The sequence below is a fragment of the Cylas formicarius genome, unplaced genomic scaffold (genome assembly GCF_029955315.1).
Source record: "Cylas formicarius isolate icCylForm1 unplaced genomic scaffold, icCylForm1.1 PGA_scaffold_4__25_contigs__length_36172078, whole genome shotgun sequence".
Lineage (NCBI taxonomy): Eukaryota > Metazoa > Arthropoda > Insecta > Coleoptera > Brentidae > Cylas > Cylas formicarius.
The window spans coordinates 29056943-29078127 of NW_026844334.1; the positions used below are offsets into that span (position 1 = coordinate 29056943).

Below are 21185 nucleotides of genomic sequence, written 5' to 3' on the forward strand. Positions count from 1 at the left end.
TCGACAACAAGTCATGCAACCATCCAAATATCCAGCCCATTTTATTTTATGCAGATATGAGAATATCCTCCAGAATTTTATTTTATGCACATATCAAAATATCCACATTTTATTGTATGCAACAGTACTGCCCATTCCAGCGGAGCGCAACGGATCGAGTGCTTAATAAGCGGGTGACTTAAAAAGTTGCATACTATCCTTTTTCTATGACCGTTAGTTTTTCGGTACATTTTTGCAAAAAAATACGAATACATTCACTGACATGACCGTCAGAATTGACAAATGCCAAAATTCAAGCGCGCGGTAATATTTCCGAAAACCTTCCATTGCTCCCAAACTCGTGCGGTAATATTCCGGAAATGGATCGGAGGTGGCTCGTATCGGTGGGAAGTGAAAATGAGGTGATAAAATTACACTTTTCTCGCGCTCAATCGGTGTATAGTTAGGTATTTTACAAAAGGGAGTAGAAAAACAGGTTTTATTCCATTCCATAATTCCATATTTATCGCTAGCAGTTCATTTTCCGGATCAAAGGTAACAAGTGAAATTAAATTATGTACTACGTACAACAACCTTACCTTGTATTTCGGTTCATAATTTAATCTCTTTTTGCGACACTGAAGATGTTTGTTTAACATGAATGGACGTTCTTTTTTTTAGAAAATGCTCATGCATATTAAAACGGTTATTTACATTAATGCGGTCGTTAATTTCATCAACGGAGCTTTTTCGAATACGAGAAGTTTCGTTTACCGGAAATCATTTATATAAGAAAAACAATTTTTTTTTCTTCTTTTAAAAGTCTTTAAAGTCTTTAAGTCTTTTTAAGTTTAATTAAAACTGAAACTAACCAAAACTATAAATATTTCTTTAATACACAGGAAAAAATGGATATAATTAACTTGCTTTAATTCCTTTTCTGTTGGTGATCCGGTCGACATTTTTTTTCATTTTAGCAACCTAAATCGGATTGAGAACGAAACAAAAAGTTGAGGAACAAATCGAATAAAGGTTTAAAAATTTTTGAAAAATCTACTTTTTACGTTTTCTACAATTTAATTTTTGTACCCTATATTAATTTATACCCCAAGTGTCCCCTCAATATATGACACCAGAAAGAATCCAAAATTAAATGCTTAAGGCCCCTTATAAGAAAAAATTGTAATTATTTTAGAGCCTCCAAATGTCATTTTTGGAATAAAATTGAAGATTTGTCGGAAACGATTAAACTTGGGTATAGGACATGAAATGTATCTGGATTTTTTCCTAGAATCTAAAAAATCTATAATATACAGGCTAATCTATATTAAAAAGAGAAATCTGGTATTTATCTCAGATGAATGGAACACCCTGTATATATGAACCATTAAAAATTAAAAAATCTAGTTCCCGAGTTAAGAGGATTCAGATATTCTATATTATCTCCGTCGATATTTCCACTCTATCAAACCTCACACATTTTCGTCTTTTTCATTAAATTAAAACACTGACTATGCTCTTTGTTGTTCTGACTGAACTGCTATTATGTCTACTGCTATGGTTATTATGTCTACAACTTCCTGAATAATTTAAAATGTTTCATTTTGAGTCCAACTTTGCCGCATTAGAGTAACGCAAACAAAGATGTAAATAGTTGGAAAATAATTTTATTTTCAGTGCTTGGTTGCTCTAGTCTGGAAACAAAAAATTAAACTAACAGTGCCTAGTTGACTAGTGCTAAGTTTTACAATTCTTGTTGTAACAGCTATTCTTTTTTATAAAAAATAATATTCTTTATCACTCTATCACTTGAACTGTTGAATCATTTGCATATTATATGACCAGGATTATTTATACCTATATTAGATCTGTTCTGAGTTAGACATAAACTTCCGTTCCCACACAATTCCAGTTTAATTTCTTCACAATTCGTTGTTTTTGGAAAAGGCATTCCATTCTAGTTTACGTATTTAAACCTGTTAGCAACTAGCACCCTCTACATATTAGCTGAAAGAATATGTTTTCAAATCATCAGAAACAACAATTTATTTTTTTTAAATTTTTATTTATTTATAGTTATTTCGAGTAAATCACTCTTTCAAAAACAGTTCATTAAGAATAAGTAGACTGTGGATTAGAAATGAAGATATTCACATTGACATTTGCGTTCACATTCATAGCTTACCGTCATGTCAAAACCGAAAAAAACTTCAATTGAATAATATGTCATATGCCAATATGATAAATAATAAAAACTTGCTTTATTTACAATTTGTGAAATAAATTTTAATACTTTTTTAATAATAAACGGTTTTTTGCTAATGCATATTGGTCTCAATATGATTGTTTCCACGAGTTTAATCTAGTGACAAACGTCAAAATTCTTTATTTCCGATCTACCAAAAAGATCCAAATAATCAAACTAACTATAATTTTATTTTACACTACACTACACTTCTATTATCTTTGGCTATATTAAATTCAGAAATCATACCCATTTAAAAATGTCTAATAATTTTTTTTGTGAATCTATTAAACACCGAAAGCTGTGAAGATAACTTATTAATTTATTATTATTATTAATTAATTGATTACTTGAATGAATTGTTTTGTATGCAGCTTTTTGGGAACGACAAACTGAAAACAATAAATTGAATTTAAATACCGAATTTTCGACAACCAAACAGGAATACATTCTATAGATTATTCCGGGTGTTCATGAAACTGCTAGTCAAGCGATAATTCTATCTTCACTTTTTGAAAAACACTTCAAACCCAAATATTTCGAACACGAGAAACAAAGAACATTTTCAACTTCAAAATGATTGCATTTTTTTTAAACAAAAATCAGAATACATATTCATTCAAAAAATCATGAGAAAATGGAGAAAAAGACATTCAGCGGCTCAACAATTCAATATTCATTTCGTCTTTTCGCGCCAATTTTTTTTCATCTTATTCTCATTCTCTTATTTATTACTAGGCGGCCTAAGGTTGCCTGTGGCATATATCTCGTCCAGTAACATCGGTTGTATAAGTAAATATTGGCACCATGGAGCACGAAATACGTTTATAATTTTCAGAAGAATTTGAAAATTATTTTCAACGAACATATGCGGCGTACTGCGTGGACTGCGTATGTTAAATTTGTATATGAAAATATTAACATACGCCATTATTACAGGCTTTGAAGAAGAAGAGCGACAACAGCGAATCGGACCGATTGAGCACTTCAACGCCCCCGGGATCGGTAGGGGATAGGAGTTCCGCTACTAGTCAAGGTAGGTCGATTGGCTAATTGGATTGATTGAATCATAAATAGCTATTAGAGGTCGCTAGTGCTATAAAACTTATGCGAGTGAGACTGCTAGGACATTTACGCAAAGAAAAAATTTCACATGCTGACCTGCGCTATGGTGGCTGCAAGCGCCAGAAAAAGAATAATAATAATAACGTTTATATTTACCTTACTGTAAATAAACGCTGGTGTATAGGATTCTTGCGTAAGTCAAGTTCTGTTCTAACTACACTGCGACAGAACTTGACCCAACAAACCATACTTAGTTGAACGTAATGACCTACAAATAAACGATATTATCATTACTTAAGAATCTTAATAGTTCTGGATCCACTGTTTTAGCCAAGTGTAAAAATGAACGAATCACAGGCCCTCAAACAGCGATTTCGTTTTAATGTGAATCGTGTGCAAAAAATTAGTTTTTATGTGCAGGTATTGTTAATTTAATAATTTGTTGGAACAGTAATTTTCTTGTATAAATATGGGGCTATTGGGATAGCGTGTTGCTATGGTTGTCGGGTCGCACAGTTATATACGACAAAAAAATGAATACGTAGCTTTTATACATTAACAGTTAAGTGACATTTTTGTTAGGTTAGTTTTGGTTAGTTATTATTTATGTCTATTGCGAATTCTGGTTGCACCGTACGGCGTCTTTCGCATCCAATCTTCCATCGACTTCTATGTTCCCAGTCACGATTTTTCATTGTCGGAAATACACCGTCTTTCCACGAAAGTCGCTACTTTCCCCATTTTGTTTCTTTGTTTCGTCTTTCAGCTTTCTTAATATATAGAAAGCATCGTCTTTGTCTTCAGAGAATATTAGTTAGTTGGTTAGTTTCTCAAATAGTATTCAGGGTGCTGTGCGCTGCGGTAGCAGCGACCAGGACCAAGAGCTTTTCCGTTTTGCAATATTTTACTGCATTCTCCACTCTACTTCTTCCACTATTTTTTTGGGACTTCCTGAATAAGGTGGGGATTTTTTAGCTGATAATTTTCTTTGAACTGCTTTCGATTGTCTTGTGGCAATTATCCGTGTATGTTTTCGGATTATGTACTTGCACGGTCTGTCAACTCTCTCATTTTTTCCGAGGTTTTTAATGATCTTCCACTCCTCCTTTGATGTTGTTCCACTAAACCCAGTCTGACGTAACTATCGAGCCAAATTCACTTTGCGCTTTTATTACCTCTTTCTTTGTTTGCCTATTCATTCTCACATAATATTTTCTGTCCTCGGTGTCCCTAGTGGACAGCTCTAGTTATGGTAAGCTTTCTTCTTCACAACTGTTTTTTCTGCTACTTCCTCATTTCGAGACTCTCATAAGCTGTTGCATGAAGCTTTCATAGCGTGCTGGTACATAATTTTGGGAATCCATAATTGATTTGTTTAAGCATCTCACTTCAGCATAGCTTACAAAAAATCCACAGAAGCGTTCTGCAACAGTAATAATTTATATTTAACGTCTTCTTTTGGACTACTTTCTGTAATTTGAGACATTAGTTTTGTTTTTTGCTAGGAAACAACTTTAATTTCATTAGGAAGTGGTCAGATCCATATTTAGCTCTCCTATATATCCTTTCAGTCTTTAACTTTCGATTTGTTGGTTGCTTCGTCTTCCTATTACATAATTGATTCAATTGACGTGTTTCTCAAATTTTGAGAACAATTGACTGACACTATAAGTCGTTCTCCGTTGACGTTTATAACGTTTATACATTATTCTGCCTTGCTGCCTATTCAACATGCCATTGAATTCTCCTAATATGTAGAGCTCCTTCCTCTTTCCGATTTGGTCTAGACGGTATGTTAACTGGTTACAGAAGTTAGTTTTCTCCTTTTCTGGAGCATTATCATTGCATGCGTTTATTGCAACAATGGTTGAAGCTCTTACCATATGAGTTTTCGGTATGGCAAGTCATACTTCTTTTTTTTGCTCTACAGTCTTTATTCACTCAGCTGTATATGTGCATATACTTTTGTATTTCTTCCATACATTTGCCTTTTTTTTTGTTTCTCATAGTTACACCATATCAAGTTTTGGTTAGTAGAGGCAGTTTATTTATTCACAATAATATTTGGTTTTCCAGGTCGTCGCCATTTATTCTTTTCCTCCTTTATCCGGGCTTACACCCGGCAGTTGCAGTTGATTTATTCAATCCACCCAGCCCTTTCCACAGTTGGTTAGTTTTTATTTGATAGTAAAAATTTTGTATTTAGTACGATTTGAACCCACTAGTGTCTATTTCTTCTAATCGTGTACATGACATGTTTTGTGTTGTGTGACGGTGACGAAAACGCGCAGGAGTAACGGCGTTGGAGACGCGAGGGTGGTAACGTTTTATAAACTTTGCTTTCATCTCTACTGCAGTGATTGGGAAATTGTTATTACATTTTATAGCAGTCTGTTTAGTCATTTTAATATAAACATGCCAACCGCTAACATGCCATAAATTGGTTGGTTAAATTATGTTTTCATTTGTTGTGTAATTCATAATGTTTTACTATAAATAAACGTATATATGAAGCTGTTGACGTTTATTTTCCATGGAAGAGGAAGTTTTTTGCAATGGAATTTGCATTACAAATTATTAGCCTCAAATAAAATAAATGAAGGACAAAAGAATTTTATTCTTCTCTATGCAAACGTTAACAATCTAACAGTCTAAGAGACCAATGTTGGCTTGAGTGCCTCAACAGCACATGTTTTTAAAAATTTCCATCTGTAGAGTGTCAAAAGCGGATCGCTCAAATCAGCGGCAAAAACCGCGGTGGCGGTGGTAATTAATTTCACTAAACTCAGGGTCGACCTTCTCTCTCTACTTGACCGTTTTCGGCAGATTGTTATAGACAAACTGCGGTTGTGTGCCGTTCCCGTGCGCGACTTTACGTTTATTATTGTTGTTATTCCGAATCGAACCGCTTGCGCGCTGGAAACGTGAATAATTGTGTTTACCTTTCCGATATGATCGAGATACGGGGCGGTCGCGTTTATCTTCTAACGCAGTCTCAGTAGTTTCGTGGTATTTTGATCGTGCAGGTCGCCCTTTCCCGGGAAATGAGCACGTTGCCGCGTATTCGCGTCGAATCTCGCGGCGGAAAACTGCATATAAAATGCGACACCCTTCCACGGAAAGCAAGGACTGTGGCGGCTGGGGCGATTAAGCGACGGGGGACGACGAAGAAACCAGTACCCAAAGTTTTGAAGTATTTAGGTCGGTATAACGATTCGGTGCGCGCATTATCTCGGCTTATCAGTTTCCTCCGGAATTGCTTTTTAATCGCGGTTTTTTATGCGTGACGTGGTGATGAAATTTTACTTCGAAGGTGTCTGATCCCATTTTGGTGGATTGTTATACTTCTTCTTCACTGCAAGTTTTAGGCATTTAGGCCGTAACGATACCCATATTTTTTTCGGCTTTCTGAATTGCATCTGACTTTGGCTAGTACCCGTGCTACGTGTTCTTTCCTGTTATTTTATTTTCCTTTATTTCCTCGTTTATATTAAAGCAGTTTGATTTCGTTCTTATATCTCTATTTCTTAGTCGGTACAGTTTCGTGCTATATTTCACTCTTGGAAATTTCATATATTTGTGCTTGTATTATACTTTGTTGCTTTTTCCTTGTAGTCCATGTTTCACTACCGTATAAAAATATTGGTGCAGCCATCGTCTCGTAAAATTTTATTTGTATCTTTTCTTGTTTTGTTATTTGATGGTCTGCTGATAGTTCCGCAAATATGTTTGAGTGAATTCATAGTCGGTACGCTTTGTGATGGCATAGTCGGCAATAAAATGCCAGACAGAATAAAATAGATTGTTCAGCTTGCTTCCACTTATATGCACCCTGTATAAATGTCCTTCACATCTCGTGGAACTTGAAAGTTACAGCAAACATCGGTAAATATCAAAATTTGCACAAATAATATCGTTGTCGAATGATATTTTTTCAAATATTTCGCGCCCTTTATAATTGACGAAACCTGAAATGGTCACGACACGGCTTACGATACTGTTCAAATAAAATTATCCCATCTTTAACGGTTTTTCATTAATATTGAAAAACAATAATTTAGCTAAAAAAACGGAAATTTTTAGGATATTTTAGATTTTTCTCCCATAAACGATACACCCTGTATATAATGCAATCATTGTTCGAAGTAGAGGTTCTGGATTTTCCACGCGTCCTGATTCAAGAACTTTTTGAAAATAGTAAATAGTTTTCGAGAAAATAAGTTTTTTCTGAAACCATGCAGTGCGCCGTAATAATCAATGACGTGATGGTGTCTTGACAGCCCAAGAAATAGCGATTTCAATATGATTTTTTTCAAATATCCCGAGCAGCGTATGTGATAGACGAAAAGCGCAAATACAAAAATTGTAGCTCTTGGATGCGGCCTATTTTTTTGCGATTCCTGATTTGCGGCTAATAATTTACTCTGCAAAAAAACAATTTTCTAGGTCTTTCAGATTTTTGTCTATAATCTGAAAACCCTATATATATATATATATATATATATATATATATATATATATATATATATATATATATATATGTATATATATATATATATATATATATATATATATATATATATATATATATATATATATATATATATATATATATATATATATATATATATATATATATATATATATATATATATATATATATATATATATATATATATATATATATATATATATATATATATATATATATATATATATATATATATATATATATATATATATATATATATATATATATATATATATATATATATATATATATATATATATATATATATATATATATATATATATATATATATATATATATATATATATATATATATATATATATATATATATATATATTCGAAAAAATGCCTGAAATAAATGTTTTTGCACTGGATCTTCTGCGCCTGCCGGTTAAATAATTTTGCCAATCGGATGAAGATTATGGAGGAAAAAAAATAAATTCAAATATATTTAAAGAAATACTTGATAGTGTTTGATTGCGATCAATTTCTACAGTTTAAATGTGGACTCGGACTTTTACTTCTCTGCTAAATTTGAAGTTGATATCTGCACATTTAGGACACTTAACACATTTCTCATTTAGCGCGGAATATCGGGAACATCCTGTACAATAGGTGAAGACCTTAAATACAAAAGTTTTTGCTATCTATGCGGGCTATATCGCAATTTAAAAGAAAGTGAGATCTGATCATAGTCTTTCAGTTATAACCAATTTTCAATAATAGTGGGACCCATTTTTTTTTTTTGAATTTGCGGCGCACCCTGTATATTTTTGAAAAATGGTCATGAATAAAAGCTTATAGAGCTTCTTCTGGTTCAAGAATTTTTTCGGTCTCGTAAATAGTTTTTGAAAAATGATTTTTCTTGTAGACCCTTACACGCGTGATTTTTTATTTTTTTAGAATACTTCCCGACCCCCAGCCCAATAGGTTCTGTCACGGGGCAAAGCTGCATATATGTGCTAAATATGAAGTCGATTGCTTCAAATTTCGGACACTTATCGTGTTTCATAGCAAGGTCCAAAAAACGGTTCGAAAGTTATTCAGGAAAAAACAAAAGACGTGAGCGGACAAACAAGACAAAAAAAAATTTTTTTTTCGACAGTGGTCATTTCTGTACCAACGGCGGCCCCATAGGACCTACCGTTACCGAAATATAAAATTTTTATACGAGTGCAGATACTTTCGAAAATTCGATTTCATCGATTTTCGAAAGTAACAAGATTGCTTTCGAAAAATCGTCGCTGCGTGGTTCAAGTTTGTAGCGCGTAGCGCGAAGCAGCTTTTTATTTTAAAAAGAAAGAGCTTCGCGGTTTCTTGTGGTAAAAGGACGCAATGTTTTTCTATCGTGCTTCTGCGGATCACTATGGAACTTTCTCAAAATCGATGTAATTTTATTGTGCATGCACCCTATATAAAGTGTCTTTCAAGCGTCGCCGAACTTCAAAGTTTCAGCAAACTTTGTTAAATATTCAAATTTGTACAAATAATAGCGTTATCGAATGATATTTTTTCAAATATCTCGCGCCCTGTATAATTGACGAAACCTGAAACTCTCTCTCGACACAGTTTACGATACCGTTCAAATCAAATTAACGGATTTTTGGCGGTCTTTCATTTATCCCCAATAATTTACCAACAAAAACGGAAATTTTTTGATGTTTTTGATATTTTTGCCCATAAACGACACACCCTGTATATGATTCAAACAATGTTCGAAATCGAGGTTATAGCGCTGGATCTCCCACGTTTCTTGATATTTGATTTTGTTCAATAGAATAAGTGGTTTTCAAAAAAATACTTGTTTTCTGAAACCATGCAGTACGTGGTAATAGTAAATGACTTCATCGCGTCTAGATTGGGGGCGAGAATCAGCGATTTTCATATGGTTTTTTTCAAACAGCGTATGTGATAGACGAAAACCGTAAATACAAAAATTGTTACTCTTGATACGGCCTATTACACTATTTAAACCGATTGGTCATGTTTTATGAATTTTGATTTGCGGTTAATAATTCATTCCAAAAAAGTACAACTTTCAAGGTCTTTAGATTTTTGTGCACAATTGAAAAACCCTGTATATAATCAAAAAAATGCCTAAAATAAGTCATAGCCCCGGACCTCCATTTTTGTGCACAATTGAAAAACCCTGTATATAATCAAAAAAATGCCTAAAATAAGTCATAGCCCCGGACCTCCCACATTTTTTGGCTCTAAAATTTTGTCGATCGGTTGAATAGTTTTTGAGAAAATCATGTTTTTCTGGAAGACAAATTAAGCAAAGAAAATTTTTCAATTTAAAAAAAAAAATATTTGGTGAAATTTCACTACGCTCGATTTCTACTGTTTAGATGTGGTTAACGACTTTTACTTCCTTGCCGAATTTGAAGTCGATGACTACATATTTGAGACACCTAGGACGTTTTAGAATATAGCACAGAATATTCCGAACACCCTGTACAATATATGAAAACCTTAAATACAAAAGGTGTAGCTGTCCATACGGGCTATATAGGAATGAAAAAGAAACTGATAACGGAATCACAGCCTTCTAGTTATGGTCAATTATCAATATAAAGGGAGCACAATTTTCAGTTTTTGAAAATTACTGACGCACCCTGTACATTTTTAAAAAATTATCAAGAATAAAGATTTTTAGCCCAGATCTTGCGTGTTGTTTGATTAAAGAATTTTTGTTTTGATCGCACACACACGTCGGACACAATTTTAAATCACTGCATCGTCTTCAGCGCACCTCATAACCCCCGGAACGACCTTCAAATTCGAATTGTTACCAATTAATGCTTTGAAAATGGCTTCCTGCTAAAAAGATAAGTCGGAAACAATTTTAAAGAATTGCATCGTCTTCAGCGCACCTCAAAACCCCCAGAACCACCTTCAAATTCCAATTATTACGCATTAATGCTCTGAAGATAGCTTCCTGCTAAAACGAAACGTCGGACACAATTTTAAATCATTGCATCGTCTTCAGCGCATCTGAAAACCCCCGGAATTTCCTTAAAAATCTTAAAATATTTTACGTTTCGATACTGTTGTCATTAACGACGTTATTCCAACGAAAATCTATAATGTAATGAGACTTCGGCGACATGCATAGATTACTATTTATAGTCAAACGCATAGACCAATAGGATTAAAGCTTAATAAAATTGCATGTATAATCGCTGAACCAATCAAAATAAATAAACAAATAAATCTCATAGCCTACTCTTGAATTAGAAACATTATTCTCAGAATATTTACATTTCCAGTGTTTTTTTAAAATGCTTACTCCAAGAGGGTTGAAATTTTTTTTTAAGAAGGAGGTCAATAAGGTCTATTCGCAGATACTATAAAATCCCCCCAACCCCCCCATTTTCAGTTAATATTTTCGATTTATAGTTTTGATGTTCGTCATAATTTTCCCTAAAAATTTAGATTTTTAATTTTTTGAAATACTTACGTTGCCCCGAGATGGTTGAAATTTTTTTATCGAAGATGGAGGTCAATGAGGTCTATTCACAGATACCATAAAGCTACCCCAGCCCCCTCCATTTAAATATTATTAATTATTTTTTAAAAATTTGCAACCTCCCACATAAACCACTGCCGACGGCAAACGGTGTAACTGGTGGGAATCTTTTTGGTATCATTAAATAGACTAAGGACCAAAGTATTTAACATATACTCAATGTCTCAAAGTTATAAATAACATTACATTTTTAATTTTTTTTAAATACCTACGTTGCTCCGAGAAGGTTGAAATTTTTACGGAAGATGAAAGTCAATAAGGTCAATCCGCAGATATAAAGTTCCCCTCAGCCACTTCCATTCCACTTCCATGTGATTAATTATTTTTTAAAAATTTTCAGCCTGCCACAAAAAACGCTCCCCACGATAAACAATTAAACGTGGGTAAGTCTTTTTGGTATGGTCGGATAGAGGAAAGACCAAGGTATATAACGTACGAACTTCAAATTCTCAAAATTATAAATATTACACTTTCAAAATTAACCTTGATTTTCGAGCCGATTTTTCAGCCCCAAACGCGATTTCGAGGTGACTTCCCAAAAGTGGGTAAAATTCATTCTGCATTGGGGGGTTTTCGAGGACGAGAAAACCGTTTCCGACGGCAAAAATTTATAACTTGTGTGAATCTCTTTGGTATCATTGGATAGAGGAAGGACCAAAGCATTTAACATATAAATTTCAATTTCTCAAAATTATTAATAAATAATATATAAAACGTTAAATATTGATCATTGATATTTAAACTGTTGTTTCTATTTAAAATAAGATTTTATGGTTATTTCTCAACTTATATTGATCGGAGAAGGTTGAAATTTTTACAGAAGATGCACATCAACGTAATCTATTGGCACATACTATAATGTCAATGTCATTTACGGTTAATACTCCCGATTTATTATTTTCATGTTTATCATGTTCGTCCTCTTAAATTTCAGATTTTTAATTTTTTAAAATATCTACGTTTTTCCAAAAAGATTGAAATTTGTATCGATGTTAGAGGTCGATGAGGTCTATTCACAAATACTATAAAATAAGCCTCCAACGTTCTCCATCATTAGTTAATATTCTCAAGTTATAATATTCTTGGATATTATGATGCTAATCAAAAATTCCCGCTTTCATTTTTTTAAAAAAACTACGTTTCTTCGAAAAGATTAAAATTTTTAATGAAGGTGAAAGTCAATGAGATTTATAAATAAAAATTGTAAATAATAATTAATATAATTTTATAAAAAATTGCAGTCTCCGACAAAAACCGTACCCGACAAAAAAACATACAACTTGTATAAGATCTTTTGGTATCATTAAATAGAGGAGGGGCTATAGTATATAACGTATGAATTTCAAATTCCTAAATTTATAAATAACCGAAATATAAAATATTTTATCAAAAAAATCCGCTTTTTGCCAATTGTCCCCCGGAAATACTAAGGAATTTATAATTAAACAACCGACCAATTTTTTTTTAATACCCCCCAACCCCCTATCTTGGTGGCAAATTTCAGCTGGATCGGTTAATATTGACCTCCATCCAAAATATTCATGAGCACTTGGTCGTTATTTTTTTTTAGGTCTATCCGCATATACTATAAAATCCACCCCAACCCTCTCCATTTACTTGCAATTATTTTATAAAAATTTTTAGCCTCCCACAGAAACCGTTCCCGACGGCTAACGGTACATATTGTGTGAGACTTTTTGGTATGGTTGGTTAAAGGAAGGACCAAGGTACATAACGTATATATTTCAATTTCTCACAGTTTGAAATAAGCGAGATATATAATGTGATCTCGAGGTAATATCCCAAAGGCTTGCCAAATTTTGCCTAAAGGGGTTTCTGAGGATGAGAAATCCCAATCACAAACTACTCTTTGAAAATGTTGACATTGAAATATTTCATGCACCTTGTATAATAGACGAAAGCTCTAAATCCGAAAATTGTAGCTCTCGGTACAGTTTATAATACGTTTTAATCCAAAATTTCCTGTATTTTACAGTTTTTCATTTAGAGCTAATATTTTACACAGGAAAACGGCAATTTTCAGGTTATTTTAAATATTTACCCATAACCGAAACACCCCGTACATAATCGACAAAATTACAGAAATAGGGATTAAAGCCCTGTATCTCCCACGTTTCCTGGTAGATGAAGTTAACCAATATTTCAAATGGTTTTCGAGAAAATAATGTTTATCTGAAACAATGCAGCACACAGCACGTGGTAATAGTGACGTCATCGCTTCTATATTAAGTGCTGTTTTCAAATGTATTTTTCCAAATATGCAGCACACAGCACGTGGTAATAGTGACGTCATCGATTCTATATTGAGCGCTGTTTTCAAATGGATTTTTCCAAATATCTGGTGCAGCGTGTGTGATAGAAGAAAACCGTAAATACAAAAATTGTAGCCCTCGATGGGGCCTATAACACTGTTTAAACGAATTGGCCATATTTTTCACGAATTTTGATTTACGGCTAAGAATGTACTCTGGAAATGGACAATTTTCAGAGTCTTTAAGATTTTATGTATATATATAATATAATGAAAAAACTCTCCATATAATCGAAAAAATGCGTGAAATAAAGGTTATAGTTCAAGAATTTTGTCGATCGGGTAAAGCGTTTTCGCGAAATGAATTTTTTTATGCAGCCCAAAATGACGACAAAAAATTTTTCAAAATTATCTGCCGACGTCCGATTGTGCCTAGTTTCAAGAATTTTGTGCGGGAGTGGACTTCCACCAACCTGCTAAATTTGAAGTCAATAGCTGCAAATTCCAGGCACTTGTTGCTTTTTCCAAAATAACACCAAATATCTCGAACACCCTGTACAATATGGGAAAACTTTAAATACAAGAGTTTTAGTATTCTCTATGGGTTAAACTTATGTGTAAAAGAAACTGTCGACAGAATAATAGCTTTTCGCTTATAGCCAATTTTGTTTCCAAAAATCGGTCGAAAGTTGAAAAAAAAGATGTCCGCTGATGTTGATGCAATTTTCATATATTCTTTGCATCTAGTAGACGTTGGAAAAGGAGCAAAATTTGAACTGTCTAGCTGTTCGGAAATTATCGTCGAAAAAGTCCTGAATCAGAGAAACGGAGAACTGACAAACAGGCAAAAAAAAATTTTTTTTCGACCCTGATTTGTTCTGTACCAGCGGCGGACCCATAGGACCAACCGTTACCGAGATCTTTAAAAAATTGACTGGCGCGTATACTTTCGCAACAAATGACTTTCATTCATTTTGCGGAAGTAACAAGGAATCACCTCTTAGATCTTTCGCATTTGTTTTGAGACACCATGTATGAAACTTTCGTTAGATCGCGGCAGGAACGGGAGCGTGGAACACAACAACTAAACCGCTTTTAAGAACAACAGAAAGGCGAACACTAAGATCAATAATAGGATATATGTAATTTGACCCGAAAAGAAGTCAAGCAATAAGGGAAGTGTGTGAGACGCAAGATGTAGTATGATAGCCATGTAGACAGAATGCCAAAAAATATTTAATAATTCGTTAAGATAGTAAAAGAGGAAAAACCAAATTCACTTCGACCATCCAACGGTATTCAGCATCCTACTGCTCCTGGGAAACCATTGAGGGAAACACAGGACTAACGTAAGAAGGAAAGTATTAAAAAATGGCCTGAAGTTTTGCATGAAATCGATCTCGCCGTTGGTTTATGATATTTTATACTTTAACTAAAAGCAAACCGATAATTGTAAGCTTGAAAAATATCTTTTATTTCAGCTGGCGATTCGATATTGAGCGAGCCTGCTGTGGAACTACGGCAGGAAAAGTACGAGATCCACATCGAAAAATCGAATGCTGGTCTCGGTCTTTCAATAGCCGGAGGGCGCGGATCAACCCCGTTTAAAGGCGACGACGAAGGCATCTTCATCTCTCGAATAACCGATGCCGGTCCAGCCGATTTGGCGGGCCTCAAAGTTGGCGATAAGGTGCTCAAAGTAAACGGGGTCGACGTCACTGACGTGTCCCATTACGATGCAGTTGAAATTCTGAAGGCTTCAGGAAACGTGTTGATCTTGGAGGTAAATTATAAAAACATTTCGGAGTCTTTAATAATTAATATTAAATAATTAAAGTTAAGTGCTTTTAAATTTTAGTTCCTAGTCTTAACTTTCAATATATTTTTTTCAAGTATTGAATATAACTCAAATTTAGGGATGTTGTATAAGTAAATTTCGATATATAAAACTATTGAATGGCACTTACCGGAAGTGAGATCAACATTATTCTTTTAACTGAAACATTTTGTATAGTTTTTCATTTTTGCATTTTACGAACAAAACCAAGTAGGAAGCGGTCTTTATCATTTTTCCGTAGTTCTAATAGTTTTGGACATAACAGAGTTCGAAAATTTCAACGTATAATTTTTCCTCAGTCAGTTTAAATAAGAAAAAAAAATATTTCGACCCAAAAATTAACAGAATATTGTTTTTATAGAAATCCATTTGATAAAAATGGTACTTTGAAAAACAATTCTTTTTTCGGATGATTGTCACTTTACGAATCTTGCAATGTTTAGCAGAAATAATTCAAGGAACAATTTATATTTAACGAGTATACGTCTGCCTCTAGGTTTTAGGTAATCCTTTTAAAGGCCAATTTTTTTTCGATAGCCTCCCTCAAATGTGTCTGGAATTAATTCAAGAAAATATCTTTTGTTGAAAATTTAGCTCTTGACAACAAAAAGTATATAAACGCCACCCCAAAAGGAGGTCGATCTTATAAATAAAATTCATGAGGCAATAAAAAATGGAAAATTGTTTTTGAGAATTCGAAGATTGCATTATTTTGTATTTAAATTCCAAGGGTTATTTTGAAAATTTAATTTATTAATTGTTCGGTGACAATACACACTGCGATTTTATTGGCTGGATTTTAAATATGTATTTAACACTCGGTTCCCTACGGTTCGAATTATTTTTAATTGAAGATAAAAATTGGACTTTTAGAGAGTTTCCACTGGAAATTTTTGTCGAAAGTCCAATTTTTTCACTATGATTTAATGATTTTTTTAAAGTGTATCTGTCAATTTTTTGGTTAACATTTTTTTTTATTTAAATTGAATGAAAGATGAAAATAAAACTATTAGAGCTATCGAAAAAAGATTAACAACATTTTCTACTTGGATTTAATCGCAGACTATATATGAGCATTCCCTAAAGAAATGAATTCAAACTTTTTTTTTCCACTCCCGTCTGTAAAAAACCTAATTACACACCGATCTAGCGTGCGGGAACCGTCACTTTACTACGTCAGTTACGTTTCGCACGCATCCGAGCCACTTCGGAAATTTCCGGGATTTTACAGCACCCTTCGAATTTTGACGTTTGTCAATTCTGATGGTCATGTCAGTGTTGTTTTGCGAAAATGTACCCAAAAACTAACAGTCGTAGAAAAATTATAGTATACAACACGTTCGGAAAACTTTTTATTATTATTTTTTAACATTTATTTTTTATTAAACACTCGCTCCGCTGCGCTCCGCACTTGTTGCATAATGTACTATTATTTCTCCATCTATATACTGACTATTATTGAAGGAAATCTAGTATAGTGGTCCAATAATTAGTTCATTAATACTGCGTATTGAGTTATTTAGCAGTAATAATTATCAAACCCTACGAAATAATATACAGCAACTTTGTACAACATATACGTTGTGTTTTAGAAAATTCTAAAATCCCCGTACCTGTGTTTTTAAATATGTCAACTACATATGTTGTAAGAATATGACTTTACTTTTTAAGAAGAAAAGCGCCACCTTTGTAATAGTCAGAGGTAGAAATCAGTTACTAGCAGAAATCAAAAATATTGAAGATGGATTACCGCAGGACAGTAATTGGTCAATATTGTTTCTTTTTATGTTAACATACACATCACTAATTAATTAAAATAATTTTTATTTATTAAATCCAAACTGATGATAGAATTGTTTTGCTTGTAAATAAAGACACTGCAAAATTTAATCATAGCTGCAATCTTCATAAAAGAATGTGTACCGAGATGTATACTGTTCTTTTTTAAAAATAGACGCCTTATTGAATATAGTGACTCTTACGAAGTGTACAACACAATAACTATTGAGTATGCATATACACAGATACACAATATAAAAACAAACTATTAAACAAAGTTAAATAGTGAAATTTTTAATTTTACTAGTAGAAATAGAGCTATATAGCGGAGACGTATATTAAAGATTTATTCAAAATATTTAGGATTGATACATGACACTATTTCAATGTAATTATTTTGGAATGAAGATAAACTACTACTATTAGCATTATTGTTAAATAGGTGTAAGAAAATCTTATACAAAAATAATCACAAACCGATGGGGGAGCTTAAAATGCAATGATGTATCTTTTTTATTAAACTTTTTTTATTAGAGTTTGTCAAAAACATTTTGTGCCAAATAAACAATTTAATTTCCAATATAACTTTAATAAGCAGATTTTTTAAAGATTTACCAACTATTTCGGGAAGTTTGTTGGGGTGAACTATTTACACATCGAAATGTAGAACCTGCTGTTAACAAATTTTACGAATTTATAACTGAAATTTTAAATGCCTTCCTCTTGAAACGTAAACATTTTATTTTATTAGAAGCTTATCTAGTTGCGTGTAAAACCAAACAGGATATAAAAAATGCACACAAATTTTATCTTCAACAGATAGAGAAGCAATGACAGCAAGGCTCAAGCTTTTTAAACGTCTACGCTAAAAATAAAGCCAAATACATGGTGTCCATTTTGGACAAATTTGTTTCAAACAGTACATATACCTGAAAGCTTAACAAATCTATTTTGTATAATAAAATTTTAGTCCATCTCAGCTCCTTAGCGCAAAGCAACAGATTTTAGTGACGATTTTTAGTGAGATGTCAAATAGACTGTTGAAACATTTCTTCTGGATCCTCCTGCGTCGGTTGTTAATGAACTGAACTTGCTGCCGTTTCGTCAATCATCCTGTTGGCTTCTTCAGAGCTTAATTGAAACTAGAGTTTCTGCTTTTGCAGCTTGATGTCCTCTTCATAAAGGCTTGTTCATTTTTTAAAGAAACTTCCCATGGGCTACTATAATGAAGCAGTTTCAGTTAAGCTCTGAAGAAATCAACAGGATGATTGGCGAAACGTCAGCAAGTTCAGTTCATCATCAACCGATGCAGGAGGAATTCAGTAATAAGTGGTCTGCAAACAGCAGCCTGTGGAAGCTTCTGTAAAAAAAGAAATAATTTGTCGTTTGCAAGGGAACAGAATCCAAGGATTTCTTGACAACATATGGTGTGCCGCCGGGATCAAATCTTGGACCACTTTTCTTTTTATTACTGATAAACGATTTGCTAGGTTTAGTGTGCACAATTTGGCGATGAATTTTAACTATATTTAGAAGTAAAGACTACAAAATTATCTTCTAATTCTACATTTCAATAACAAGAACAGAGTACAATTGGCAAAAAAATGTAAGTGCACTGAGTAGACTTAGTTTCGTGCCGCATATGACCAACGTAGTGAATGTAACTTATAGAAAGCTGGATTCATAGTTATAAATTCATTAAAATTCACTACATTAAAAATACTACCATTTTAGGTTTAGTTCAATAAAGATCTTTGGGGATTCAATAAATTTTTTTTTTTTGCTGATGACCTTGCCCTAGAAGTTACAAAACACATGTGATTCTTGTACATTTGCAACTACTATTCAATCAAATATATTAATTTTGTATTTTTTGAGAGCGGTGGTGTACAGGTATCAAGGGCATCAAAGAATAGTAGCTATATTCTGCGCTTGCCCGGAAAACGCATTTGCCCCGCCTTACCTTACTTTAGTAAAAGTTCTTGACATTTTCGGTATATTTCTTCAAAGTGAAGAATAATCGAATTAATATTCAATTGACACTTGCTAAGAAATTTTATTATTGCCAAAATGACAATAAGATAATAATTTGCCTTTCGTTTCAGTAAATATATTAAAAACATAACTCCCATTTTTATATATCTATAATGATAGTGTTACACTTTTTATTTAATAATCTCGTAAAATTATGGTTATATGTATATTATTTCCAGGTATTGCGCGAAGTGACTCGGTTGGTGGTGCGACCCCAAGAAGATCTGATAATAGCAAATAAACCCGATACTTATCATGTTACACCCCCACCATCGCTGCCACCTGCCAAGAGGGACGAGGATATGAAAAAAGTCTTGGTCCACACCACCCTGATACGTGATTCCAGAGGTTTGGGTTTCAGTATAGCGGGGGGCAAGGGCAGTCAGCCATTTAAGGTAATCATTTTTATTGCTGCCGCTCGCTGTTTAATTTTTGGCGACACATACTGGTCCTCATATAATTCCGCTTTTCTCACCACTCTAATCTTTCGAAAAAACAACATAAGTCGAATGAGCGTCATTGCCAGTTACCTTTATGCTGTCCACTGTTGTCACTGCAAATTTACATTTCATTACTTTCTGGGATTAAGAAACATACAACGCAAACTTAAATGAAACATTCAACTTGGATCTGGCGAGAACATTATACGCTGATATTTTGATGAGAAAATAACGAATCGTTTGTTTTTTTAGTCAAGTGCCAATAAACGAAAATAGTGACCTCTCTTTTTCAGGCCGATTCCGACGCAATTTTTGTCTCTCGCATAACCGATGGGGGTGTGGCGCATCGTGATGGTAAACTGGCCCTCGGCGATCGCGTTGTGTCGATCAACGGGGTCGAGTTAAGTGGCGCGTCTCATCAGCAGGCAGTCAATTTGCTGACAGGTCTGGAACGATTCGTTCGTCTCACAGTGGAACGCGACGTTCCCGTGGATGATCCTCTACCTCCAGGTGCCTCACCCTCTCCCGGACCCCAGCAAAGTCCCAAACTGTTTGGAGTCCCAAAACCGTATACTGGCTTGTATAATGCCAACAGTCAGGTGGCCAATAAGCAGGTACTTCCTGGGTACAGAAGATCGTCTGAATCAGACAGTAAAAAAGTAAGTGCCCAATATCACCAATTAGAGAAGAATTTTCATGTTCATGTCTCTCCATTAATCTATGGAAGATTCTTTGAAAAAAAAATTACCTGGGGTTATCGTGAAAAGTTTTTTTGACGTTTTCGTTCAATTTCCAGTGCGAATCTCTTGAACCAACCAAAATGTCGATGTGCCAACAACAACAAATTCCCCTTGCCGCTGGCAATCCTCCAGTGGCCCCCACAGCCAACGGCATTGATTCCGAAGCGACGACGCCGACGAGCCATCATCACGATCCCCCCAGACCCGCCCCCCGCCGGCTCGGCAGCACTGGCAGCGGCTCCTCGGGAACCGAACAACCGCCACCACCTCCCCGACAACACGTTAAAGCGACGACCACGTCTTCGATCGAAAGCAGCGACGAACAGGTATTGCCGAGGCCCATCACCAACGAAGATTTCCAGGCCATGATCCCCGCCCACTTCCTAAATAATAAAAATAACCCCCCCTCCGCCGCCGCGATCGACTCGACGTCGTCGGTGACTACCGTAACGATTCGCAAACCGGAAACGATGATCGAGCTGCCCCCGTCGCCGAAGGGCCCCGGTCGGGTGACGGAGACCATCACCAAAAGCACGTTTACGGAAACGGTTGTGACGCGCATCACAGACAATCAGTTGGTGGCTCCCCTAATCATTGAGGTATGCAGGGGAGCGAGTATGCATGCTCCTCCTCTCCTTTAACTTAGCGATCCCACATGTTGGGGTTAGTTGGTTTATGTTTGGGGCTAACGGTAGCCTGGAGTGCATGCTAGAATAACTTTGTTTCCCTT

The 21185-nt window shown here is 34.4% G+C and overlaps 1 protein-coding gene across 8 annotated transcripts in view; it reads left to right on the forward strand.

Annotated features, from left to right (window-relative positions):
- The window catches only part of LOC132700465 (protein lap4), a gene marked incomplete at its 3' end in the record, with an annotated part of 233088 nt that overhangs the window by 90072 nt on the left and 121831 nt on the right, over window positions 1-21185 (forward strand). For 7 of the 8 annotated variants that reach the window (XM_060667806.1, XM_060667811.1, XM_060667813.1 and 4 more), the window contains 5 exon segments: window positions 3164-3260; window positions 15107-15408; window positions 19455-19670; window positions 20009-20374; window positions 20512-21054. In XM_060667806.1, coding sequence (XP_060523789.1) covers window positions 3164-3260; window positions 15107-15408; window positions 19455-19670; window positions 20009-20374; window positions 20512-21054 — 1524 coding nt within the window. 8 annotated transcript variants of the gene reach the window in all.